General features: G+C 40.8%; 1 protein-coding gene across 3 annotated transcripts in view; it reads left to right on the top strand.

The window, feature by feature from the left end:
* The window catches only part of ABCC8 (ATP binding cassette subfamily C member 8), a 187,996-nt gene that overhangs the window by 93,084 nt on the left and 71,091 nt on the right, over positions 1 to 23,821 (top strand). For all 3 annotated transcript variants that reach the window (XM_063437920.1, XM_063437919.1, XM_063437918.1), the window contains exons 9-12: positions 12,127 to 12,261; positions 15,283 to 15,445; positions 20,446 to 20,486; positions 21,252 to 21,397. In XM_063437920.1, coding sequence (XP_063293990.1) covers positions 12,127 to 12,261; positions 15,283 to 15,445; positions 20,446 to 20,486; positions 21,252 to 21,397 — 485 coding nt within the window. The remainder of the gene's footprint in view (positions 1 to 12,126; positions 12,262 to 15,282; positions 15,446 to 20,445; positions 20,487 to 21,251; positions 21,398 to 23,821) is intronic.

Genomic DNA, 23,821 nt, shown 5'->3' with positions numbered 1-23,821 from the left:
TGCCATAATGTAACAGATTATAAAGTATAAAATACGTACAATTTATGTAACCTAACTAGATAATTCATTTAAAAAAATCAAAACTATATGTATCACAAATTTGCTTTATTCTATTTGTGTTTTCCTAAAAATTTATTTGTTGGGCTCCCTAAACAGTAATTTTAAAGAAGATTTACTTGCCTCTAGTTACATGCCATGCCGTCATCAATGACGATGATTTTAGCCAATCCAATGCTTCCCCATAGAGAAACATTGGGGTTCTACTGTGCATGTGCCTCCTCTTACATTGCCGAGGCTGCTGGTTGCACTAGAACTACTTCATTAAACTGGAGAGTGTTGTGTGCTTAGTCCTTTATGCCACTTGGCTGTTGTCCTACAAAAGCATCATTGTTGTAATAAAACCTCTGTTTCGCAGACAGTGGTTCTAACTAAAGGGTGAAACTGGAGAATTCAAAGTGACTTTTAAAGGAGGAAATAAACAAACTGTGTTGGACATTTATTTTAAAATGTTGCCATATTTAGCCTAAAATTTCATATTCTCAGTGAATCCCAACAAACCTTGGGATTAACTCTTTTATTTTGTAATTCTTATTGGAGTTTTGAGAATCAATATAACTAGCAAAACAATAGTGAGTAGTAGGTAAAGTAATTTTCTGACAAAACATGACTGTTGAATAGACTACTTTTTTGTCTATGAATTCTTATTTTGATCAGTTTTAATAAGCAATTTAAAGGCCCAACTTAGTGGTAAAATTATACTTACATACTGTATGCAGTGGTGTATCCTGGTTTTGTGCTGCCCTAGGCATGACAAAACTCAGTCACTACCCCTCCACCCCCCGCCACACCACCCTTCCCCCCTGCCCCGTCTTCAGACACACACACTCACTCACTCACACACACACAGACACACACACTCACTCACTAACAGACACACAAACACACACACACACACACACTAACACACGCACACACTCACTCACATTAACACACTCACTTTTTTTTTTAACCACCCCAGCCTCCTTACCTTTGAGATTTCTGGGGGGGGGGTTCTCCCTTTCCCTGGGGTCCAGTGGGGCTGCTGGGCAGGCAGGCGGGTGGCGCTGGCGAGGGAGCACTTTCCCCTGAGCTCTCTGCTCAGCTCCCTCGCGCGCCGCAGAGTGATGCCGGGAGCCGGCCGCCCGCCCAGATTTTTAGTTAGCCGCGAGGCTAACAAGACATTTTCCCTGGAAAATGCCACCCAAGGCTAATGCCTTGTTTGCCTCGCGGCTAATACATTCCTGACTGTACGTTAGGCTAAAGTAGCTTATTATTTCACCTCTTATCAGCTACATGTCTTCCCTTGTATGCCCAAGTTCCTTTTTCAAATGCATTATCAGAACGAGTTCAACATCGGCAAAAAAAATAAAAATAAAAAAAAATTCCTGCCCTTAAAGGGAAATTGTCCCTTATCTGGTAATTACACAACTAAATACAACATTGAAAATCACACATAACTTGTGTCATTCATTTTTTTAAGGCTGATGCTCTGTTATTAATTAATGTTCTGTTGTCTATTATATTTATATTAAAGCTCTAGCACATTCCGTCACACTCCAGTTCAGTCCTGGCACAGCCATGGCACAGGGCATTGGAGGAGGAGAAACGGAAACATTTTTTCAATTCCCCACCTCTCCGTATGCTTTCTCTATGCTGACTGCCAGGTGCAAAGAGCAGAGCTTGTAACGATGATTGACAGGGAGCTAAGATGGTGGCACCCAGTAGCAGGATAAAGAGTTGTGGATTTCTACATATAATTTTATATTTTTCACATCTCACGAATACAAATTTGTAACATCCAAGGGTAAAGTAAACATAATATTAGAAATCCAGTAAAATGGCAGCTCCCCTTTTAAAATTGTGTATACAATAAGTAGAACCTTCTAGCGCCATCCATTAAAACCACTAAACACAAAAACATGACTCACCCATTAGCTTCTGACATTGTCAGTACAATGTATAGACTGCTCTATATAGGACGCAGCAACTATTGTTTGTCTCCAAGTGGCTCAAATATTTACAGAGATTTGCTGCGGAGGGTAATTACTGTGCACAAAAGACAAATGTCAGCTGTATGTCCTGAGGGATTACATTTTAATATCTAGAAGTATTCAGGCCCTCCAGCACACCAGTATACTGAGAATTGTGTGAACAATGGGAAACTCTCCCGAGACCTATTTACATATTCATATTAATGCTCATTGAAACTTTTTTTTAATAAACCCCTAGTTAGTGTTAATTTATTTGTCAGCATTTAGTCAATGTTAGCTGTAATAACTATATGTGATCAATGTCTCCATGTAGATGTTCTTTAATCCTCTATGTATTTGATTCCCTCATGTGGCTGAAAGCTCTATGAATTATCACACGCGCTGTGTTTTGATATCCTCTGAGCTGCTGTATGTGGCTAATCTCACCCTATGTGCTTTCAAATTATCTTAGCTACATCCCGAAGCTACTGTATATGGCTAATGTGTCTGCATATTTACTCTCAAATTCTCTTAGCTACATCCATAAGCTACTGTATAGGGCTATACAGTTGTAATGGATCACCTGGCACCCCGACTGGGTACCTCCGTTATTGGATGCTCCTAGCGCTTCCTGAGGGCTCCAAGCACTCCAGCCGACACCATAACCACCGTAGACTCCTTCCGAGAGCAAGACAGGAACAAGCTCTTAAAAGAGCTTAGAAGTGATTATCCAAGGGAGCATGCAGAGCATAGCAATCCCTTGTAGTGATATAGCAATTCCCCCAATGAGAGACAGGACTCTAGATTGAGGGCGAAGAAGAACTCTGGTTTAATGACACACACTCTGCTTTTATGCAAGGGAGACGCCCACAGACAATTATGGATTACCCAATCACACACTGGTTACAACCCACAGATTCCATCCCCTTAGCCTGAGAGGTAACACAATTAGCCGTACAGTTTAAAACATGCTTTTTACCCAACTTTCATAACTCTAAAACTATACATCCAATATTAATAAAAGTCATATTATTAATCAGCACATTCCAAATACAAACATACCAAAAAATCATTCGAATCCGTTCAGCCGTTCGGGAGATAGATATAAGTCACTTTTGACTGACCGCAAGCACATTTTCATGCCCAAATCAGTTCCATGGATTTGGGCTGTGCGGTCGGTCTATTTTACACTGAGAAAATGACTAAGTCCCATTTGAACGAGCGTTCGAATCTTCGAACGGGACTTAGTCTCCAGCCGCAGTGTCGAAGTGGAGTAGAAGGTACGGGTCAGCGGTGTTCATGCAATTGGGTAGCCGAAAACAGTTCCATAGATTTGGCTGCACACACCGCTGACCGCGTTCAAATTAATCAAAATGGCCGCCGCCACATGTTTTGCATTGATATTCTATTGGAGATTTTAGTGTTCGGAGTGTTACTGTGATGCTCACTGTCCAAAGTGCTGAATGTGGCTGATGATTATGTGGTTTTAATATGATCAATGTATTAATTGATATTGTTTGAGCTGCTGTATGTGGCTCATGAGCATTTGCACCATAGGAGAAGAGGAGGCAAGTGAAATTTGCCTTTTGTTTGCTATAAATGGGGCTTACGAGTAACAGTGCTTGCTGTTATGCACATTATGGATTTGCCCCCTTTTGTGCAGACATCTCTAATGTCTCTGATATGCATGAGTATGTAGCTAATGTTTACATGTAGTTTCCCCCGATACTCTCTGAATTGAAGTTCTGGGTGGGCGAAGATTCAGAAGGGGCCAATACATTGCGTTACCTTTACCTTCAACCAAATAAAGTACTAACCCAAATTGACCCAAAAGAATTAAATGAAGGATAAGTAGAACAATTTGACTCTACGTTTCAGTTTGACTGGCTCCCTTAAAAAAACACTCCAAGCACAAAACCACTTCAGCTATTGGGTTTATGGGGTAAAGAGTGCCCTGGTACCCCCTCTTTGTAAGCAATCAAGCTGTTTAGAATTCCAATGCTTTGATGTCTTACCTGGTGGTGCCGCATCCAGTACTGGAAGCTCCTATGGAGCAAAACCCTGCAGTGGGTTCATTGGCTGAGAGCTTCGGGCAATGAGGTAAGTGCTGCCCAGCAGGGCTTAGCTCAGGCAGAAATGTTCTAGCTCTCTGTCAGAAGTAGTGAAGACAGGGAGCAGTGCCCAGTACTGTTCTAAAACGTACTTACAAAATCTACTTACAACGGGCAGGCGCAAGGGCAACATAACTCCTACAACGATCTGTATTGATTAAGGTGCTTGGAGTGTCCCTTTAAAGTCCCTTGTGTATAACTTAGGTGCATTAGTCATCCAGTCAAGCTTCCTGCAGTAAAACTGAAGTAGTACTTTATGAACACTCGTTAATTGGAAGCTGATTTGTATTGGATGTGTTGCTGCCTTTGCAAAGGCTAGCGTAATTATAGACTATGTACAGATTTATAGTGCAACATGTATAGAATACACTGCATGCTATGTGTGAACTGTCTTACCTCTGAGCCCTGTTATAAATGGGATTTTATATTCTTTGAGTGTGCTGTGTCATGTGAATATGGGGGACGATTTAGAAATATAATGCAGTGGGTCTTATTCATTAACAAGTGAGTTGTAAATATGCTGCTTTGGTCCAGGTTTACAACTCACTTGTTAATGAATAAGACCCACTGCATTATATTTCTAATATTCTTAAAGGGACACTATAGTCACCCAGACCACTTCAGCTCAATTAAGTGGTCTGGGTGCCAGGTCCCCCAGGTTTTAACCCTTCAGATGTAAACACAGCAGTTTCAGAGACTGGACTGTTTGAATGCTCTTGACGCGCATGCGCACTCAGCTCTACTAGGGAGCTGACGTTGGCGAAGGAGGAGAGGTCACCAGCACCGAGGGAGCCCGACGCTGGGTTAAAGTAAGTAGCTAAAGGGGTTTTAACCCCTTCAGCCCAGCGGGAGGGAGGCCCTGAGGGTGGGGGGGTGGGGGGTCCCTAAGGAGTATATAGTGTCAGGAAAATTAGTTTGTTTTCCTGACACTATAGTGATCCCATAAGGAAAAAATAAATAGTGCTCCTCTCTGACACACGTTTTTGAAAGTCACTTTTATTAAATGTGATTTTTTTGGACTATATGTCGTTTAAAATGTAGGTTAACACTATAATATAATATGTACTTACAAATTACATTCTATTAAATGTAAATTAATTAAATCCATTGGGCAAACTGTGACTGTGAAGGTGTGAAGAAAAGGTAACTACTGTATTTTATATGTTCGTGTTTGTACGATTACAAGATACCACAAATATATAAATACATTTCCGTGTTATGGAAAAAAATATATATTTAAAAAAATTGAAATAAAAAAGTAAGAATGATATCTGTATAATAAAGTGTATAACGGAACCAGCGCTTATGAATTAGAATAACAATATACCTCTTGGTCAATAAATTAATATAGCTGCTAAATAGTGATGTCGCGAACATAAAATTTTCCGTTCGCAAACTGCGAACGCGAACTTCCGCAAATGTTCGCGAACGGGCGAACCGGGCGAACCGCCATAGACTTCAATAGGCAGGCGAATTTTAAAACCCACAGGGACGCTTTCTGGCCACAATAGTTGTTTCAAGGGGACTAACACCTGGACTGTGGCATGCCGGAGGGGGATCCATTGCAAAACTCCCATGAAAAATTACATAGTTGATGCAGAGTCTGGTTTTAATCCATAAAGGGCCATAAATCACCTAACATTCCTAAATTGTTTGGAATAACGTGCTTTAAAACATCAGGTATGATGTTGTATCGATCAGGTAGTGTAAGGGTTATGCCCGCTTCACAGTGACAGACCAAACTCCCCGTTTAACGCACCGCAAACAGTCCATTTGCACAACCGCAAACTCCCCATTTGCACAAGGTTGGATACCAAGCTAGCCATGTCCCGTTCCTTGTCCTCACTGATGTCATTGAAGGTCTCTTCCTCCACCCAGCCACGTACAACACCAAGGGTCTCCGAAAGGTGACAACAAGCCCCTTGGGATGCCTGCTGTGTTTGGTCTTCCACCTCCTCAAAGCCACCTTCCTCCTCTAACTCCTCTTCTTCAGACTCCTCTCTCTGCGTTGCCTCTCTCTGCGTTATTATGAGGTGTGTTAAGTAGTACTATTTCTATCAGTTTAATGCCTGTTACATCCCCTATCAGGGGACGTGTATATGGCATCGATTTTAGGAACCGGGAGATGGAAAAAGATGCTCGGTCGGTCCTCCTACTTTCAAATTCGGGGCACTGCGCGTGCAATCTAATGTGCCACCAGATAGGAGTGGTGTGTTAAGTAGTACTATTCTTCTCAGTTTAATCCCTGTTACGTCCCCTATCAGGGGACGTGTATATGGCATCGATTTTAGGAACCGGGAGATGGAAAAAGATGCTTGGTTGGTCCTCGTACTTCAAATTTGGGGCACTGCGCATGTAATCTAATGTGCCACCAGATAGGAGTGGTGTGTTAAGTAGTCCCCCTCATCAGGCCTTTTTTAGTCAAATTTATTGCCCACTGTCAGTCCCTTCGGGATCCATCCCTCAGGGATCTTAATAAAGGTGAGGTAATCTAGACTTTTTTGACCTAGGCGACTTCTCTTCTCAGTGACAATACCTCCTGCTGCACTGAAGGTCCTTTCTGACAGGACACTTGAAGCGTGGCAGGCCAGAAGTTCTATCGCAATTTGGGATAGCTCAGGCCACAAGTCAAGCCTGCACACCCAGTAGTCAAGGGGTTCATCGCTCCTCAGAGTGTCGATATCTGCAGTTAAGGCAAGGTAGTCTGCTACCTGTCGGTTGAGTCGTTCTCTGAGGGTGGACCCCGAAGGGCTGTGGCGATGCGTAAGACTTAAAAAGCTCTGCATGTCCTCCATCAACAATACGTCTGTAAAGTGTCCTGTCCTTGCCGGCGTGGTCGTGGGAGGAGGAGGATTACTTTCACCTCTTCCCCTGTTAGATTCCCATTGTGCTGTGACATCACCCTTATACGCTGTGTAAAGCATACTTTTTAATTTATTTTGGAACTGCTGCATCCTTTCCGAATGCGGTAATTTGGTAACATTTCAGGCACTTTCTGCTTATACCGGGGGTCTAGTAGCGTGGACACCCAGTACAGGTCGTTTTCCTTAAGCCTGACTGCTATTATTTCACAGTCAAAAAAGTGTTGTTTTTTTTTAAATGTACACTACTGTTACACCAGATATGAGTTGCACTGGTGTGACACTGTGCCCTGGCAGGCCCTGAAATGCACACGTGTGAAGGAAACTGACTGCTATTATTTCACAGTCAAATTTCTAGTTTTTTTTTAAATGTACACTACTGTTACACCAGATATGAGTTGCACTGGTGTGACACTGTGCCCTGGCAGGCCCTGAAACGCACACGTGTGAAGGAAACTAATATAGGTAGACAGAGTGATAAACCGTGCCCTATAAAGTGAATATACAGTGCTGATAGTGCAAACAAAGATATATATATACTTATATATCTGATGACATCTGTGACTCCAAAGTATCTTTGAAAAAAACAGAAAAATATACACAAATAGTGCAATATGTAGCAGCAATATTTAATGTTAAATAAAGTGTGTAAAGTGCGCACTCACAATTGATTGAGCTAAGGAAGAGCTCTGCTGATAAACGCCTGGACGGTACAATCCCCGTCTGTGGATATATATGGATCTGCAGTTCTTATCCTCCAGTATATATGGGGAGACACAATAGAAAACCTTACGGTGTTGTATGCACAAGCATAAATAAAAGGAATAAAACTATAGGTACTTTATTATATATATATATATATATATAGTAAAAGCAGTTTTGGCTATAACAGTAGCAGTAACAATACTTAATAACACATAACACAACAACAGATATGAGTTGCACTGGTGTGACACTGTGCCCTGGGAGGCCCTGAAACGCACACATGTGAAGAAAACTGACTGCTATTATATTACAGTCAAATTTTTTTTTTTTTTTTTTTTAAATGCAAGCTATTGTGACACCAGATATGAGTGGTGGCACTGGGAAAGTGGGCACAGTATACGCTGTGAGCCTGACACACACGCTGGCAGGCAGGCAACTGCAATTAGATTAGATTTTTTTTTTTTATTAAGTTGCTAGTGTTCATTTAGTCAAAGCAAGCAGTTTACACAAATAGAACGCAGAACCTCAGGCCCAAGCAAAATTCATTCACCAGCAGTGCTTAATACATGAATTTGCTTTTAATACTCTTTTGAAGCATAGAATTTCCCTTAAATAGCTGTAGGGGAAGAATTGTCAGACTGGGTTACCATTTGACATTACTCGTACATCATTATACAGCCTAGAGAAATAGTCTAAATTTACTGTGTTTGTTATAGGAAAGACAACTTAATGTAACTTCACTTTTTCCTCTAAATAACCAATTAAAATTCAACTACTAGCAATAAAATTAGAGAAACACCTGGACTTCACTGACCTAGACCTGTCCGATACTTTGTTGCATCAGTCATTAATTTCTAACTAAACTTGGTGCATTTGATTTCAAAGGAATTGTGATTCATCTGAATTTTTTTTTTTTTTTGTAAATATCTTTTTATTGAAACATAAAAGTGTCTTGGGGATCAGTCAATAAAACAGTAAGGGACTCGCTGGCCCTAAATACACGTATATCAAATAGAGAGATGCAAAGAAAGATATATGTTTGTAAGTTCACCGAGTGATAGTTATTTAATTTTTTTATATATACTTCAGTAATAACATGTTGGCATATGCAGGTACCGATCACAACAGGCAATCGGGGAAAGTAGGTGAGATATGCAGATCTCGAAACAGGTCATGAAAGAATAATATTACGATTCATTCGGATTTTGGGTGATCAGAAAATCGTTTTAATTCCGTAACTGAAAATCACCAGATGAGAGAATCACAAAATGAACACGCCTTTCACTTGTTTTGTGATTCAGAGTTATGTCCGTGGCACAAAAAAAAAAGATTTATAGATGGAAAAAATAATTTCCACTAAAAAAAATCACCTCTAAATGTTGATCAAGTGAGAAGGAACCAGTAGAGGGGGGAGAAAAGGAGGTGTAAGAAAATGTACTTTTATATATTTTATATTTAAAGGACCACTATAGGCACCCAGACCACTTCAGCTTCCACTAAGGGTTTATCCAGCCTCTAGTGGCTGTCTCACTGACAGCCGCTAGGGGCGTTTCCGTGATTCTCACTGTGAGAAGACGCTGGACATCCTTAGGAAAGCTTTGAGTAATGCTTTCATACTGGCTGTTTAAATGTGCGCTCTGCACTTGCCGCACATGCGCATTCGGATCTGACGTCGGCAGGTTGTGGAGAGTTCCCCAGCACAGAGGGAGCCCGGCGCTGGATAAAGGTAAGTGGCTGAAGGGGTTTTAACCCCTTTAGCCCTGCGGGAGGCGGGCCCTGAGAGTGGCGGGGACCTAATGACCCTATAGTGCCAAGAAAACTAGTTTTATATTGCTTATATTTAATCTTTTCACTGCTCTTGCTGTTTCCCCTGTTTCACTTGATTTGTTAGCTAAATGTGGTGCGAAAATGCTCCTATTCGTGTACTGCATAATATATACATAATATTTATATTTTGCAATACCCTAGTTCGTAGGTGCAATTTTGCACATTTTGGTTTGTGAAAATTTTTTTTTCCTAAAATTATTAATTTTTCCTGGCAAATCGATTTGGACGAACCTATATATTTGTTTTGCACAAGCACAATTCTTACATTATCACAACAGCTTTAACAAAAGCTTTGTGAGGCTTAGTCAATAAACTGGTATATAATGGACAATTGATAAAAGAAGTGTAAATTTCAGGTAAACAAATTGATGAACTGAAAAACATTTTTATCTTATAGGAATATTCACTAAACTCTGAATTGTAGAACATTTTAAATAAATGGCAATATTAAGGTTAAGTAGCCAAGTTGTTAGTGTAGCAGATAATTTTTTCCAGATCAACTTATTTTTGCCTCAGTTTTGACAATCAGATTTAATTCTCTACTATTCAAGTTTAATGAACAGTCCGACTGGTTAATATTCCTAAAATCTACCAATTCTTTATCAATTCTTCATAGCACCGGTTTTATTGGTATGCTCTGAATGTTTGCATGAAAAGTGATTTTCAAACATGTTTTAGGTGACATATTCGATACCATAAATAGTGTAAACAGAATAATATGTTATAGCTATTACATCACCCATAATATATAATTGAACACCAAGATATTAGATTAATTTGTTTTTCAGTGTTTTACACATAAAAAGAAAACGCCAAAAATAGTGTGGCCTCGGTGTCCTATCAAACTATTTTATACAACCTTTTACATCTAAGTATCTGATTTAGCATCATAGTACATAAATATACACAATGATACGTGGGATCTTCAGTGAGAAGTTATTGACACAAAGGCAAAGTTAATGACAGGGAATATGATTAATGATAGTGGTCTGTGCAGCTCGGACAAAACTTATGACCCCTCAAGTTGATCAAATGAAGCCTGGCTCCCATTGCTTAACGCCAGGTGCGGACAGGCTGACTTTTAGTCCCACAGAAACACTATGTGCCTTGAAAGGGGTATTAATTATGTTTATTGTCTGATGTGCCAATAACCCTGAGCTTGCATTCTGCACCCGAGGTTCTAGGAAGTAAGGAGTGGGCGTATGGCGGAGAATGAGCTTTGATTGCTGTAGAAAGTTAATTTAGCAATTTGGATTTTTTTGTAAGGGGAGGACGGTGGAATTTGAAACTTCAAAATTCAGTTTAACCCCTTAAGGACACATGACATGTGTGACATGTCATGGTTCTCTTTTATTCCAGAAGTTTGGTCCTTAAGGGGTTAAAGGGACACTATAGTCATCAAAACAACTTTACCTTAATAAAGCAGTTTGGTATATAGATCATACCTCTGTAGTTTTACTGCTCAATTCACTGCCATTTAGGAGTTAAATCACTTTTGTTTCTGTTAATGCAGCCCTAGCTACATCTCCCCTGGCTGTGATTGACAAAATAGTTTCATTTTCAATAGATGTAACTAAAGTTAAAAGATTTTATCTCCAGATTTGTAAATTGAACTTGAATTACATACAAGAGGCTCCTGCTGGGTCTAGCAAGCTATTAACAGAGCAGGAGATGAGACATTCTAAGTTAAACAGAATTTAAAATAAAGGAAGTGTAAACATTAGCTGACTCTTTACAGGAAGTGTTTAGGAAGGCCATGCAAGTCACATGCAGGGAGGGGTGTCTAGGGTTGTATAAACAAAGTGATTTAACTCCTAAATGGCCAAAAATTGAGCAGTGAGTACAGTTTTTAAATTTTACAAGGCACTAGCACTATTTAATGTGTCACCATGGTAAAATTAGTGTAGGTCTAACAATATTGGGGTACTGTGGTGATTGTGGGATTAAAACGAAATAGCCATAACTGAATCCCCATATTTGTTTGGTGAAATAAGTGATATTAAGTAGCCTTGTAAAATGGAAAACTGTATTTTTGTGCCTGCGCTGTTCCTTAATCTGTATTTGGTTTAAATTTTACAAACAGCACTATAATTGCTGAGAAATTAATGTTCCTCGTATGCCCCAAATTCCCATATTTTCTGAATATGAAACTTCAGACTGGAATTAAACCATTCATTTTAAATGCATCTGAAGTGAGCTCTTAACCTAACTAAGACGTTGCTCAGCCAATAAATGAAGATTACTTACAGGGTTATTCACAAAAGTGAGGATTTAAAGTGAATTCAAAGTGAATTTCAAATTAAAAGTGACACTATGGTCCCCAGAACCACTATATCTTAATGTAGTAATCTGGTGTCTATAGCCTGTCCCTGCAGGCTTTTCAATGTTAACACTGCATTTCAGAGAACATGTAAAATCCTTATGTAAATGCAAGTATCCCCTGATGGCAGAACCATTGCTAATTATCAAAAAATAACAATTTTACTATTAGTGCTTATGACGAAAATTGACGCAGTTGTGCCAGCATTTCATATGCCCCATTGGGCAGTTTCTAGTTGGTAATTGAGTAACACACTAAATCAGAATGTATTGTTTTTTTCCCCACTTTTTCAGATCATCATCGGAATAATTCTTCTATATTACATACTGGGGATGAGTGCCTTGATTGGTGCTGTTGTTATTATTGTACTGGCACCTGTTCAGTATTTTGTAGCCACAAAGCTTTCACAAGCTCAGAGAAGCACATTGGTAAGTAACAATATTATATCATTATTTTACAGATGGTGTAATCATTGAATTATGAAATTACCATTTTATTCATTTGGTCGAATGACCTCACACATTGTTATTTTGATTTTCAATTGCTTGGAACAGATTAGGTTTGAATTCAATTATTCAGATTGAATTCTGATGATACAGAAAATGAATTTCTTACAAAGAGCATATTATATTTACAAGTCACAGAAGATGACAGAGGGACATCAATTCTTAGAATTAGGTTTTCTCGGGATACAGTGTTAGTAATTAAAAAAAATATATATAGTATAAAAATGGTAATATATTAAATGGATGTAAAAATTTACACTAGAATTTATAATCCCTCCCTGATTAATCTGCATATGAAAAAAAAATGTTCTAAAGGTTGTTGTTCATTGGAATTAAATCACATTTATATATATATATATATATATATATATATATATATATATATATATATATATATATATATATATAATAAAGATAGTGAAATAAGGCTTGCACTCACGGTCTTTTCTCCTTTGTAAAATTTCTTTCTTTATTCCATTTCTTGTTAAAACATAATCATAGTCATAATCAACGTTTCAGCCATCGTTTGTGGCTTTCATCAGGATCAGTTCAATATGAGCTCTCAGTGCATGTGGTCAGAAACATTAGTAATAAGCGCAAATCTTGTAAATGCAAAGTTGGCCGGGGTGTGCCGTAACCAGGGGCGTATTAGCCGCGAGGCAAACAAGGCATTTGCCTTGGGCGGCATTTTCCAGGGGGCGGCAAAAAAAGCCGCCCCCAAATGCCCAAGGCAAATGTCTTGTTAGCCTTGCGGCTAACAGACATGCTGGGCTGCTGCTTGGCGGTCGGGCGGCGCTGCTGGGCGGGCGGCGAGGGAGCACTTCCTCTGAGCTGTCTGCTCAGCTCCCTCGCGCGGCGCACAGTGAGGCTGGAAGCCGGAATATGACGTCATATTCCGGCTCCGCCTCCCAGCCTCACTGTGCGGCGCGCGAGGGAGCTGAGCAGACAGCTCAGAGGAAGTGCTCCCTCGCCGCCCGCCCAGCAGCGTCGCCCGACCGCCAAGCAGCAGCGCCGCCCGACCGCCCAGCAGCCACTGGACCACCAGGGAAAAAAGAAGCCCCCCCCCCCAGCATTCCCAAAGGTAAGGAGGCTGGGGGGGTTAAAGTAAAAAAAAAAGCCACTGGACCACCAGGGAAAAAAAGAAGCCCCCCCCCAGCATTCCCAAAGGTAAGGAGGCTGGGGGGGTTAAAGTAAAAAAAAAAGCCACTGGACCACCAGGGAAAAAAGAAGCCCCCCCCCCCAGCATTCCCAAAGGTAAGGAGGCTGGGGGGGTTAAAGTAAAAAAAAAAGCCACTGGACCACCAGGGAAAAAAGAAGCCCCCCCCAGCATTCCCAAAGGTAAGGAGGCTGGGGGGGTTAAAGTAAAAAAAAAAAGCCACTGGACCACCAGGGAAAAAAGAAGCCCCCCCCCCCAGCATTCCCAAAGGTAAGGAGGCTGGGGGGGGTTAAAGTAAAAAAAAAAGCCACTGGACCACCAGGGAAAAAAGAAGCCCCCCCCCCCCAGCATTCCCAAAGGTAAGGAGGCTGGGGGGGTTAAAGTAAAAAAAAAGCCACTGGACCACCAGGGAAAAAAGAAGCCCCCCCCCAGCATTCCCAAAGGTAAGGAGGCTGGGGGGGTTAAAGTAAAAAAAAAAGCCACTGGACCACCAGGGAAAAAAGAAGCCCCCCCCCCCCCCCCCCAGCATTCCCAAAGGTAAGGAGGCTGGGGGGGTTAAAGTAAAAAAAAAAAAAAAGTGTTAATGTGAGTGTCTGTTAGTGAGTGTGTGTGTGTGTGTGTGTGTCTGTTAGTGAGTGTGTGTGTGTGTGTCTGTTAGTGTGTTTGCCTGTGAGTGTGTGTGTATGCTAGTGAGTGTGTGTGTCTGCTAGTTTGTGTCTGCTAGTGAGTGTGTGTGTCTGCTAGTTTGTGTCTGCTAGTGAGTGAGTGTGTGTCTGTTAGTGTGTGTGAGTTTGTCTATTAGTGTGTGTGTTTCTGTTAGCGAGTGTGTGTTTCTGTTAGCTAGTGTATGCGTATCTGTCAGTGAATGTGTGTGTGTGTATTTAGAATGCGGGGCGGGGTAAAGGTTGGGTGGGGGTGGCGCGCGGGGGGGAGGGGGGGGCGCCTGAGTTTTGTTCTGCCTAGGGCAGCACAAAACCAGGATACACCACTGGCCGTAACCACCGTACGGGTACGCCTATAATAAAAGACGGCAAAAGGTATCAAAGAAAAACACACTTTATTGCAGCAAATTTACAGTGCCAAACTTTTAAAAGCTGTCCTCATTTCTTTCTCTGGATGAGGAATATATCGATTTCCAACTCCCCAATCTTTTGATAATATGCACCGGGGTGTCAGTGCTGGAAGCGGCGGAAGCTGCCGCTATTCTAAATATCGTATGTATACGTGTGTTTACGTGGGGGGAGTCTTTAAAATATTTCTAATGTAGAAAATGTAATGCTAAGTCTATCTGTCTGGTTACAAATATGTGTCTGTACGTCCATCCATTGTACAGCGCTGTGGAATATGTTGGCGCTCTATAAATAATAATAATAATATGTGACTATAAAGTCACGTACAGTAAATAAAGGTGCCTGGAGAAAACAGGGCACTTATACATCACAGCTCTGTGTAGGCTGCAATGTTTACATGATTACTTGACATGCAAATAAGGAATGATATGCAGAACATACAACCAATGAAAAAGAGGCAGTGAGGAAAACTGATAATATATTTACAAGGTATATTTACAAATGTTTTCGTGAAATTATATTTCAATTCATTGTATCTTAAAGCCACGTCTAAGGCATTTATCAATCAATACAAAGATTTATGGGGCATGTTTCATTAGTGAAGATTAAATTCATGTCTGATCGATATGTTAATATAATGACTTCCTGAGAAATAATAACATTTAATGTGATAGACTAACATTTTTAATAACAAGCTGGGCATTTGTTCCATTGCAGGAATATTCCAACGAACGGCTTAAGAAGACAAACGAAATGCTTCGAGGCATAAAACTACTTAAACTATATTCCTGGGAACATATTTTCCATAGCAGTGTCGAAGAAACGAGGCAAAAAGAAATGACCAGTCTAAAAGCATTCGCATTGTATACATCCATATCTAGTGAGTAACTTAATTTTCTCCCAATGACTTGGGGATGTCCGATTTTAAGGCACTTACTCCATTCTGCCAGACATAGCCTTTAAAATAATTCTTAAATTAATCCTGGCATCTAAATGGGAACTTATATATACCTAAAAGCGCCATTTTCACCATAGCCTTAGTACCAGCACACCACGTGTTAAAAACTGCCTATGCATCCTGTAGATTAGGGGTGCCCAAAAGTTAGATCCCCAAATGTTGTAGAACTACAACTCCCATGATGCTTTGCGTGCCTTTAGAATTACAAAGCATTATGGAAGCTGTGTTTTTTAAAACATCTGGCGATCTACCTTTTGGGCGCCCATGCCCAGTTTTAAAAGCAATCCAGAGTTGTTGTTTTTTGGGAAAGTTGAGTGAAAGATTTGTAAATGACTTTCTTGTCATTCAGAAAAAGTTACTAATCGGGTGCCCTGAAATTCTAATGTTCTGATTGGTCTTTTTTTTTTTTCTTTTTAAAGCATTTGAACATTTTTAAACATTTGAGCATTTTTCTATATTAATTTACATTTTTGTGTATATTTGATGCAACTTAAATAGTATAATATAGTTACATATAAATATAGCGCTGTGTATAATCTATGTCCAATATGCGTTCATAAGGATATTAGCAAACATTAATTGTCCAGATATGAGAATTTAAATGTTGCCTTATTTGGTTTATTATTCTATGAAAGCAAACTGCAGTGAATGACTGGGCTTGCTTGCTTCATTTAAAGAAATATAATGGATTAAGCGATACCTAAGTTCCGATTTCAATGCTCATTCATAGCTTGCTTTTTGCCCCAGGTCAGATGGGAAGTAGAAGCATTGCCAGATTGTTCTTATTAATGTGACAATGTTATGTATTTTTCTCAGTGGAATACACATATATTTTTGTACGTTTGAACAAAATCAGTTCCTTTGATTCAACTTTTGTTTCATAAGAAAAACCATATTTAACTCCGGACAAGACCGTAGACCCAAGGGAACCTGATTTCCTGTCTCACAAACTAAAGCTTCTGGAATTAAGACATCTGTCTTAATAACTGCGTGATACTGAGCTTTAGTATGCACTGTTTAATTCCGACTGGACTGACACTTGCACCCTATGGCTAGTTAAAGAAGTTTTACTGTATTAACTCTTCGATTGTTAAAACTTGATGTTTTGGCTCTCGAGCATTATAAATGGAACAATTTGTAACTTTGATTTTAAGTTTTGTTTTTTTGTTTTGTGTGTGTGTGTGTGTATGTAAGAACAATTTACTAGATGCCAAATTTGCACATCTACGCTGCTGGCTCTGGACGTTGGGTTTTTCATTATTGATGTCTGGTGGATTTAGCGATAATCTGCCAGCTGGTTACATCTAACTGGATTTGTGATTTAGAAGCTGAATTAAGTCCTGAATTGATTTACAGAGTTATTTGGTGCAGTCAATTCTCAGAGCTGTGCATTTGGCTTCCCGGATCTGTAAAATAAAGATATGAACCTATTAAACAAACAGAAGATGTATAATTACAGCCATAAATCTAACAAATGAGAGAAACAAAATACACACAAATTATGTGAATGGGAAAGTAGGGCTTAGAGTCTATCTGGATGGGAGACGCAGGGCAGAGAGTCTATCTGGACAGGGGGGAAGCAGCACAGAGAGTCTATCTGGATGGGAGAAGCATTTCAGAGAGTCTCTCTGCAGGGAGAGAAGCAGGGCAGAGAGTCAATATGGATGGGTAGAAGCAGGGCAAAGAGTATATCTGGATGGAGAGAAGCAGTGCGTAGAGTCTATCTGGACAGATAGAAGCAGTGCGTAGAGTGTATTTGGATGGAGAGAAGCAGTGCAGAGAGTCTATCTGGTTGGAGAGAAGAAGCGCACTGAAGAGAGTCTATCTGGATGGAGAGAAGAAGCGCAGTATGTCTATCTAGATGGGGAGAAGCAGAACAGAGAGTCTATCTGGATGGGGAGAATCAGTGCAGAGAGTCTATCTGGATGGGGAGAAGCACAACAGGGAGTCTATCTGGATGGAAGAGAAGAAGCGTAGAGTTTCTGTCTGGATGGGAGAGAAGCAGCACAGTATGTCTAGATGGGCAGAAGCAGGGCAGAGAGTCTATCTGGATGGGCAGAAGCAGGACAGGGAGTCTATCTGGATGGGAGAGAAGCAACGCAGTATGTCTATCTGGATGGGGAATAGCAGAACAGAGAGTCTATCTGGATGGGGAGAAGCAGTGCAGAGATTATCTCTGGATGGAAGAGAAGTAGCGCAGAGTTTCTGTCTGGATGGGAGAGAAACAGTGCAGTATGTCAATCTGGATTGAGAGAAGCAGGGCCATTATGGTTATTTTGTCTTAACCATCATAATTTTCCTGCCAGTTCACCAAGAGTTACAATTTAATGAAGAAACCCCTTAGAAATTACAATTCCAAATTTTATTTTATAAAAAAAAATATATATATTTTTTAAATGTCTACCTGGAACATCTAAATGCCATTCCTGTTTATTTAGTTAATTATGTCCCATATTTTGGAGAGCTGATAAATGATTGCTGGGTATTGTGTTAAAAGCTTTGTTCGGATGATTAGTTTAATTGAAGATGTGGTGGTGCATAGAAATTTGAGATAATTAAAAATGTAACTTTTCAATGCTGGTTGCTGGATATCTAATTACTCACAGAATGAATGGTTTTGGTGTTTTATTTAATGCAAGATACATAATTCATCGGGCGGGGCTAAGCAGCCAAGCGGAGCAGACACCATTCCTCATAGCTCCAGGCCCGAAAATCTAAATCCTACAAATATCGGCTAAATCATGCTCTATCAACACCCAGAAGTGTCAGCCAAGCATGGGAGCTGACTCAAGGAGCATATACGTGTCATTCTTTTAAGGCTTGCAAGCCAAACCGACCCGCAAGACACGGCGGACATACAGGCCCAGCGACCTGTGATTTCCTGCAGGGCATGCGGAGACCCTAGTCGATTGGGATCACTACTCACCTCCTCCTTATACTGCCCCTATTTATCCGGAGATGGGTCACACGAGGCCAAAAACTCCATCCACAGCACAAGGAGAAATCAGATAAACTGCTAACGGGCACCCTGATCTTAAAAGCCCCGGAACGGGCAGACAAATAGGCATTAACAGACTAGTCAGAGGTAGAGGGTAGCCCACCCCGAGCAAGGCCTATCAAACCCACTTCATCAAACTCCAGTGCACTAACAGCAACGCCAGCCTCCACACTCTCCACCAAACAAGATATTGCTGATTTATATGATTGCATACGCAAACTGTTTGATGCAGATATTGCGCTGGTGAAAGAAGAGGCACAGGCAGCCATGGAGAGGGTACGAGTCCCTGAAGACGAGGTGGCGGACCTCAAGCAAGGCCTCTCCGCCCTAGGGTAGACGGTATGTGCACTGCAATCTTCCCAAGCTACCACTACCCACAGGGTGGACAACATCGAAAATAGGGGCCAAAGAAGGAACATGAAAATAAGAGAGGTATCAGACATGACGACCTTCGATGAGCTTCTGCACCTGCTCCGAAGATTGCTGGTTACAGTACTCCCAGCCAAACAGGCAAAGTTGATAGTCCTGGATGGTGTGTACCAGAACGCAAAGTCACCAAGGCCTCCCCCAGAGATAATAACATGAGATTCCAATCCTTTGCCGATAAGCAGAAAGTTATGTATGCTCCGAGGGATAAAACACCTCTGGCCTTTGAGTCTCACCAACTGACTTTTTACCAGGATCTTACACGCTCTACCTTGCAGTGGCGCCAAACCATGCGGCCTATAACACGAAGGCTTCAAGAAGCAAGCATCCTGTACCGGTGGTCCGGGACAGGGAAAATAGTCTTGTCACACAGGCACGCAGGCAGCGGAGAGGCAATCACCTATTCCCCTTAGATAGATGCTCCTCCCCCCGCAAACCCTAGGCTAGGGGTAATCGCGTGCACTGAGAGCTCACCCTAAGCAGATCAAATCGAATGCAACCCAGGGCCGCATAGCTTTTCACTCAGAACACCCTTAGGCACCCCTAGTCTAAACTAGTACCCCCTCACGGTACCTGCACCTTGCCAAGGTACCTATGGCATTGTCATGGGTCTTTACCATCAGAAGAGACACTGATAGTTCGAGCAATCTCAGTAGGAAATCGAGACAAAACCCACCTTACATAATATTAGTCATCTCAGTACTGACCCTACTAGACATTTATTGTATAAAAAGTGCTGAAAATCGGAATACCATGTTTGTATATCATGTTTATTATTTCTCGTGTATATGCCTGATACTAATGTCGTGGTGTGTCTAGCTTGATTACATATAATTGAAGCAGTAAGACAAAAAAGGGATCTAAATGACTCATGAAGCCCATCTTCTCTGTTGAGAAACCCAGCCATCTAACTTCAAATGGGAGTCTATTACTATTTGCACCATAGCCACTTAAATGAGCTGTTGGGGTTAAAATGCTTTCAGTACCCCTGTGGGGGTTCTTTCCAAAAACTAGAACATACTTTCCCTACATAGTCCTGAAACAATCTCCATGACAAAATCATCTTTCTCTTTTTAAAGATGGCAAACAAGGTATGAGACAAGCTTAAGTAGCGACACATAATTAATGAGAAACTCAAGTTGCATAGCTAGATCATAAACATAGGATAAAACATTGACTTTGTGTATAGATTGCTCTTTAGAGCCACCTACACACTACAGTGATTTAATTTACACCCGTTTTATATTTCATATTTGTGTTAATTCTTTGCAGAAATATTGGTGGGATTAGAAGTTTGATAGGTTACGATTTCCCCAATCTTGTAAAAAGATCCAGACCCTGTCTGAAATATTAGCATTGAATCAGAAATAAACATTTCTGCCACATTCTGTAAAACTGAAATGGGGAAATTTGAACTTATATGTGAAGGACCCGATTAGGAATGCAGCTTACTAAAAGAGCGTGGAACTTACTAACTACTGTTTTATCTGTTATACAGTTTTCATGAATGCAGCCATCCCGATTGCAGCAGTCCTAATAGTAAGTACCCTGTTTTTGTCCTCCCCTTAGTGATTAAATGCTTAATTCTGCACAATGAATCCATTAAGAACGGAGGCAATTGTACAAGTTATCAAGTAAAACAAAACCTGGAATTTATGCTATAAGTCTGATCAACCGTCATTTACTTCTTTCATATCAAGTGCACCCGCACTTATGTCATTTTGTTCAGGGCTTTCATTTCCCATCAAGCATTTAAATATGAAACATAATTTAATATGTTGATCCAGTCAAGAAGGTAAGCATACAATCTGAAGGGAGAGCCGATCGTAAGGGCGTCCTATGCCGCCGTAATGGCATTAAAGCCCTCTTTTTGTAGGACGGCATAATACTCCCTAACATCTGGAAAGGGTTAACACATTCACTCCCTTCAGTATGTATAGCAGCTTGTAAAAGCTATAGATCTCTTGTCTGTAGCCTTTATAAGCCCTCCCCTTCCAACCCCACCCAGACTTTCTGTGGCTGTCCAATCACAGACTTCCCAATGCAGCTCAATGAGAAGTATTTGCAAGGCATGTGCTCTGGGCAGTTGCTGCCTCTTGAGTTTAGCTCCACTGAGCTTATCAAACCAGGATGTAAATTATATGGTTGTCTGATTAACAGCTGGGGTGATAGGGGGAATTTATAAAAGTGGCAATTTCTATTAAAATATGCTCTTTTTGTAAAATGAAAAAATCAGGACACACTCTTCACACTTCAGCATCACTAACAAAATATTCTCTGTTACTTTTGCTTGTTTTCATTAAGACATTTGTTGTTCACGTTCACATACTCAACCAAGACGATTTTTCACCTGCCGTGGCTTTCGCATCGCTGTCTCTTTTTCATATTCTGGTGACGCCGCTGTTTCTACTGTCCAGTGTGGTCAGGTCCACGGTCAAGGCTCTGGTCAGGTAAGAAAGCCCAATAGATACATTCAGTAATAATCTGGGGGTTTATTAACTAAACTGGAAATCGAAAAGGGAATTATAAAGTTCATGCCGAAATAAAACAAGTTGTAAAAATAATTGTTAATTATTATAATTGTAAATAACACGTCGGGCTGCACTTTTTAATATTTGGTTAATTGTCACAATGATTTCTGCACTGCTTTTCTCCCACCCATTTGAAAGGGTTTTTCACTTCTCCTTTCACTTTTTTATTGGATTGAAGGTCATATATGAATTCTTCAGTCTGTCAAATAAGGCTTCAACGTGTATGTGGTATTCATATACTTTTGGTGTGTTTATTTTATTGCAACTTGCATCCCCAACAATCAGATAATTGTTTTACACCAAGAATGCATAAATCACACATAAAGTCGGGCAGCATTTAAAATTGCCCCAAATGAAGTGAAGAAATCGTGAGAAGAAAATATATTTAAAAAATGACCAACGGCACTGGAGATTTTGCAGTAAAAATTTACAGATTAATTGTATCACTTAAGCGAATCGGGCCTTTACAGAAAGACTTGTGCCCCCCCCCCCCCCCTCCCAAGAGTAGACAACTTCCTAATATAACAATTGCCTCTCAGTAATGGAAGGGTTCATTCCTCTTGAAGATTAATTCACAAGTCAGAACATTCTTCTCATTTTCTGGTTACATTCATCGACTTCCCGCTGATAAAAAAAAAAAAAAAACTAGGTCTGTCTGAAGATTAACAATATAACTGCACATAAAACTCCTGTCTCATACAGTTTTATTAGAGGGTTTGATAGACAACAACTGAGCGATTAGTGCAGCAATAGCCACTTTTACAGCCAGAAATGAAGCGTTTGAAGATACTAATGTATTTAAATAAAAAAAAGCACACAATTCTAATTCATCTGCATGCTTAAACAAGTGTATAATAATAGTATTTTAATCACCTGCACTAATTAATAGGTTACGTAGTTCTGAGCAATAAGTGTAAATGATTTGTTAACAATTTGTAATTTTGCCCTTAAAGGAGCAGTAATGATCATTTTTAATCTAATGTAAGTATTAACTAAATATCCTATAGAAAGAAAATCAGTGACTTAACGAAAGATTCCATTTCATGTTCCGCCCATCGACATGAAAGTCAACATGGAAAATCTGGCATTCCTACATAAAAGTAAAAGTTAATAAAATACATACCACAATGAATGTTGTCAGTTTTTAGTAACATGTATACATTAGGTTAACCTATATTTTCTACCCTGTAAGTCATCTATGTAACAGGTACACTTTAACTACATCTAGGCATCCAATGCTTCATACACTGTACAGTCTAGCACTGGACAGTCCTTATTTGCGGCTCAAACAATCTATAGCACATCACAGTAACAAGACTTAAAAGTGCTATGCTGCTAGCCAGGCCTTAAAGGAACACTATAGGTGCACTTTCCCAGCACCCCTGACCCTGCAAAGCTAATTATTGCCGTGTTTTTTTTATAAACTGCAATAATTAGCTTTGTGTCTAGTTGCTGTCTACTTTTGGTTGCCTAACTGACGCTGGACATCCTCACACTATGCATGAGGACATTCAGCGTCACTGGAATCCCTGTAGGAAAGCATTGTAAAATGATTTCCTAATGGGAAATCATAATGCGATCCGGATAGCGTTGGCAGGGGAGGGGTGGAGGTGGACCCGAGCCAGCACAGATGGTAAGTCTGCACCATGGAAGGGAGGTGGGCACTATAGGGAGCTGTAGTACCAGGAAAACAACTTTTTTTCCCCTGGCATTATAGTTTCCCTTTAAGAGTTACTCGCCGCTGCAGTCCATAGCATACAAACCAGGGGGGGAATTTGTACTCATAAGGACAAAATTTTCACTTGCCAATGGCGAATAGCGAGTGGTAGTTTTAAGTCCTGATATTAATATAATGTTTTGATATTGAGTCCTGATATTAATTTAATGTTCTGTCTGAATCCCACTCATAGGCGTGCGCACGGGGTGTGCCTGGGCACACCCGAATCCCCGCGGCACGCCTATGTATTGAGTCCGGCAGGGGAGATCTTAGGATCTCCCCTGCCGGCTCATGCAGAGCCGGCGCTATCCGAGCGCCGTGTCTGCTCTCAGCCTCCCCTCACCGGCCCACAGGCAGTGAGGGAGGCAGGAGAGGACCCGGGGAGCTATTGCCAGCAGCTCCGCCGGGTTCCTCTCGCGAGATCTGAGCGTTGCCGCGGCAACGCTCAGATCTCGCGTGAGTGAACTCTAGCCCTGCGGGGCTAGAGTTCACTCTCCACTGGACCACCAGGGATGGCAGCAGCAGAAAGGATCCCCCCTCCCAGGCATAAGGTAACAAGGGAGGGGGGATATTAACTGATCTGCCCCCACCTCCACTGGACCACCAGGGACGAGGAACAAGAATCC

This window comes from Pelobates fuscus, chromosome 12 (genome assembly GCF_036172605.1).
Source record: "Pelobates fuscus isolate aPelFus1 chromosome 12, aPelFus1.pri, whole genome shotgun sequence".
Taxonomy (NCBI): Eukaryota; Metazoa; Chordata; class Amphibia; order Anura; family Pelobatidae; genus Pelobates; species Pelobates fuscus.
Note: the sequence above shows the minus strand (reverse complement) of the source record. Positions and strands in the feature narration are given on the sequence as shown.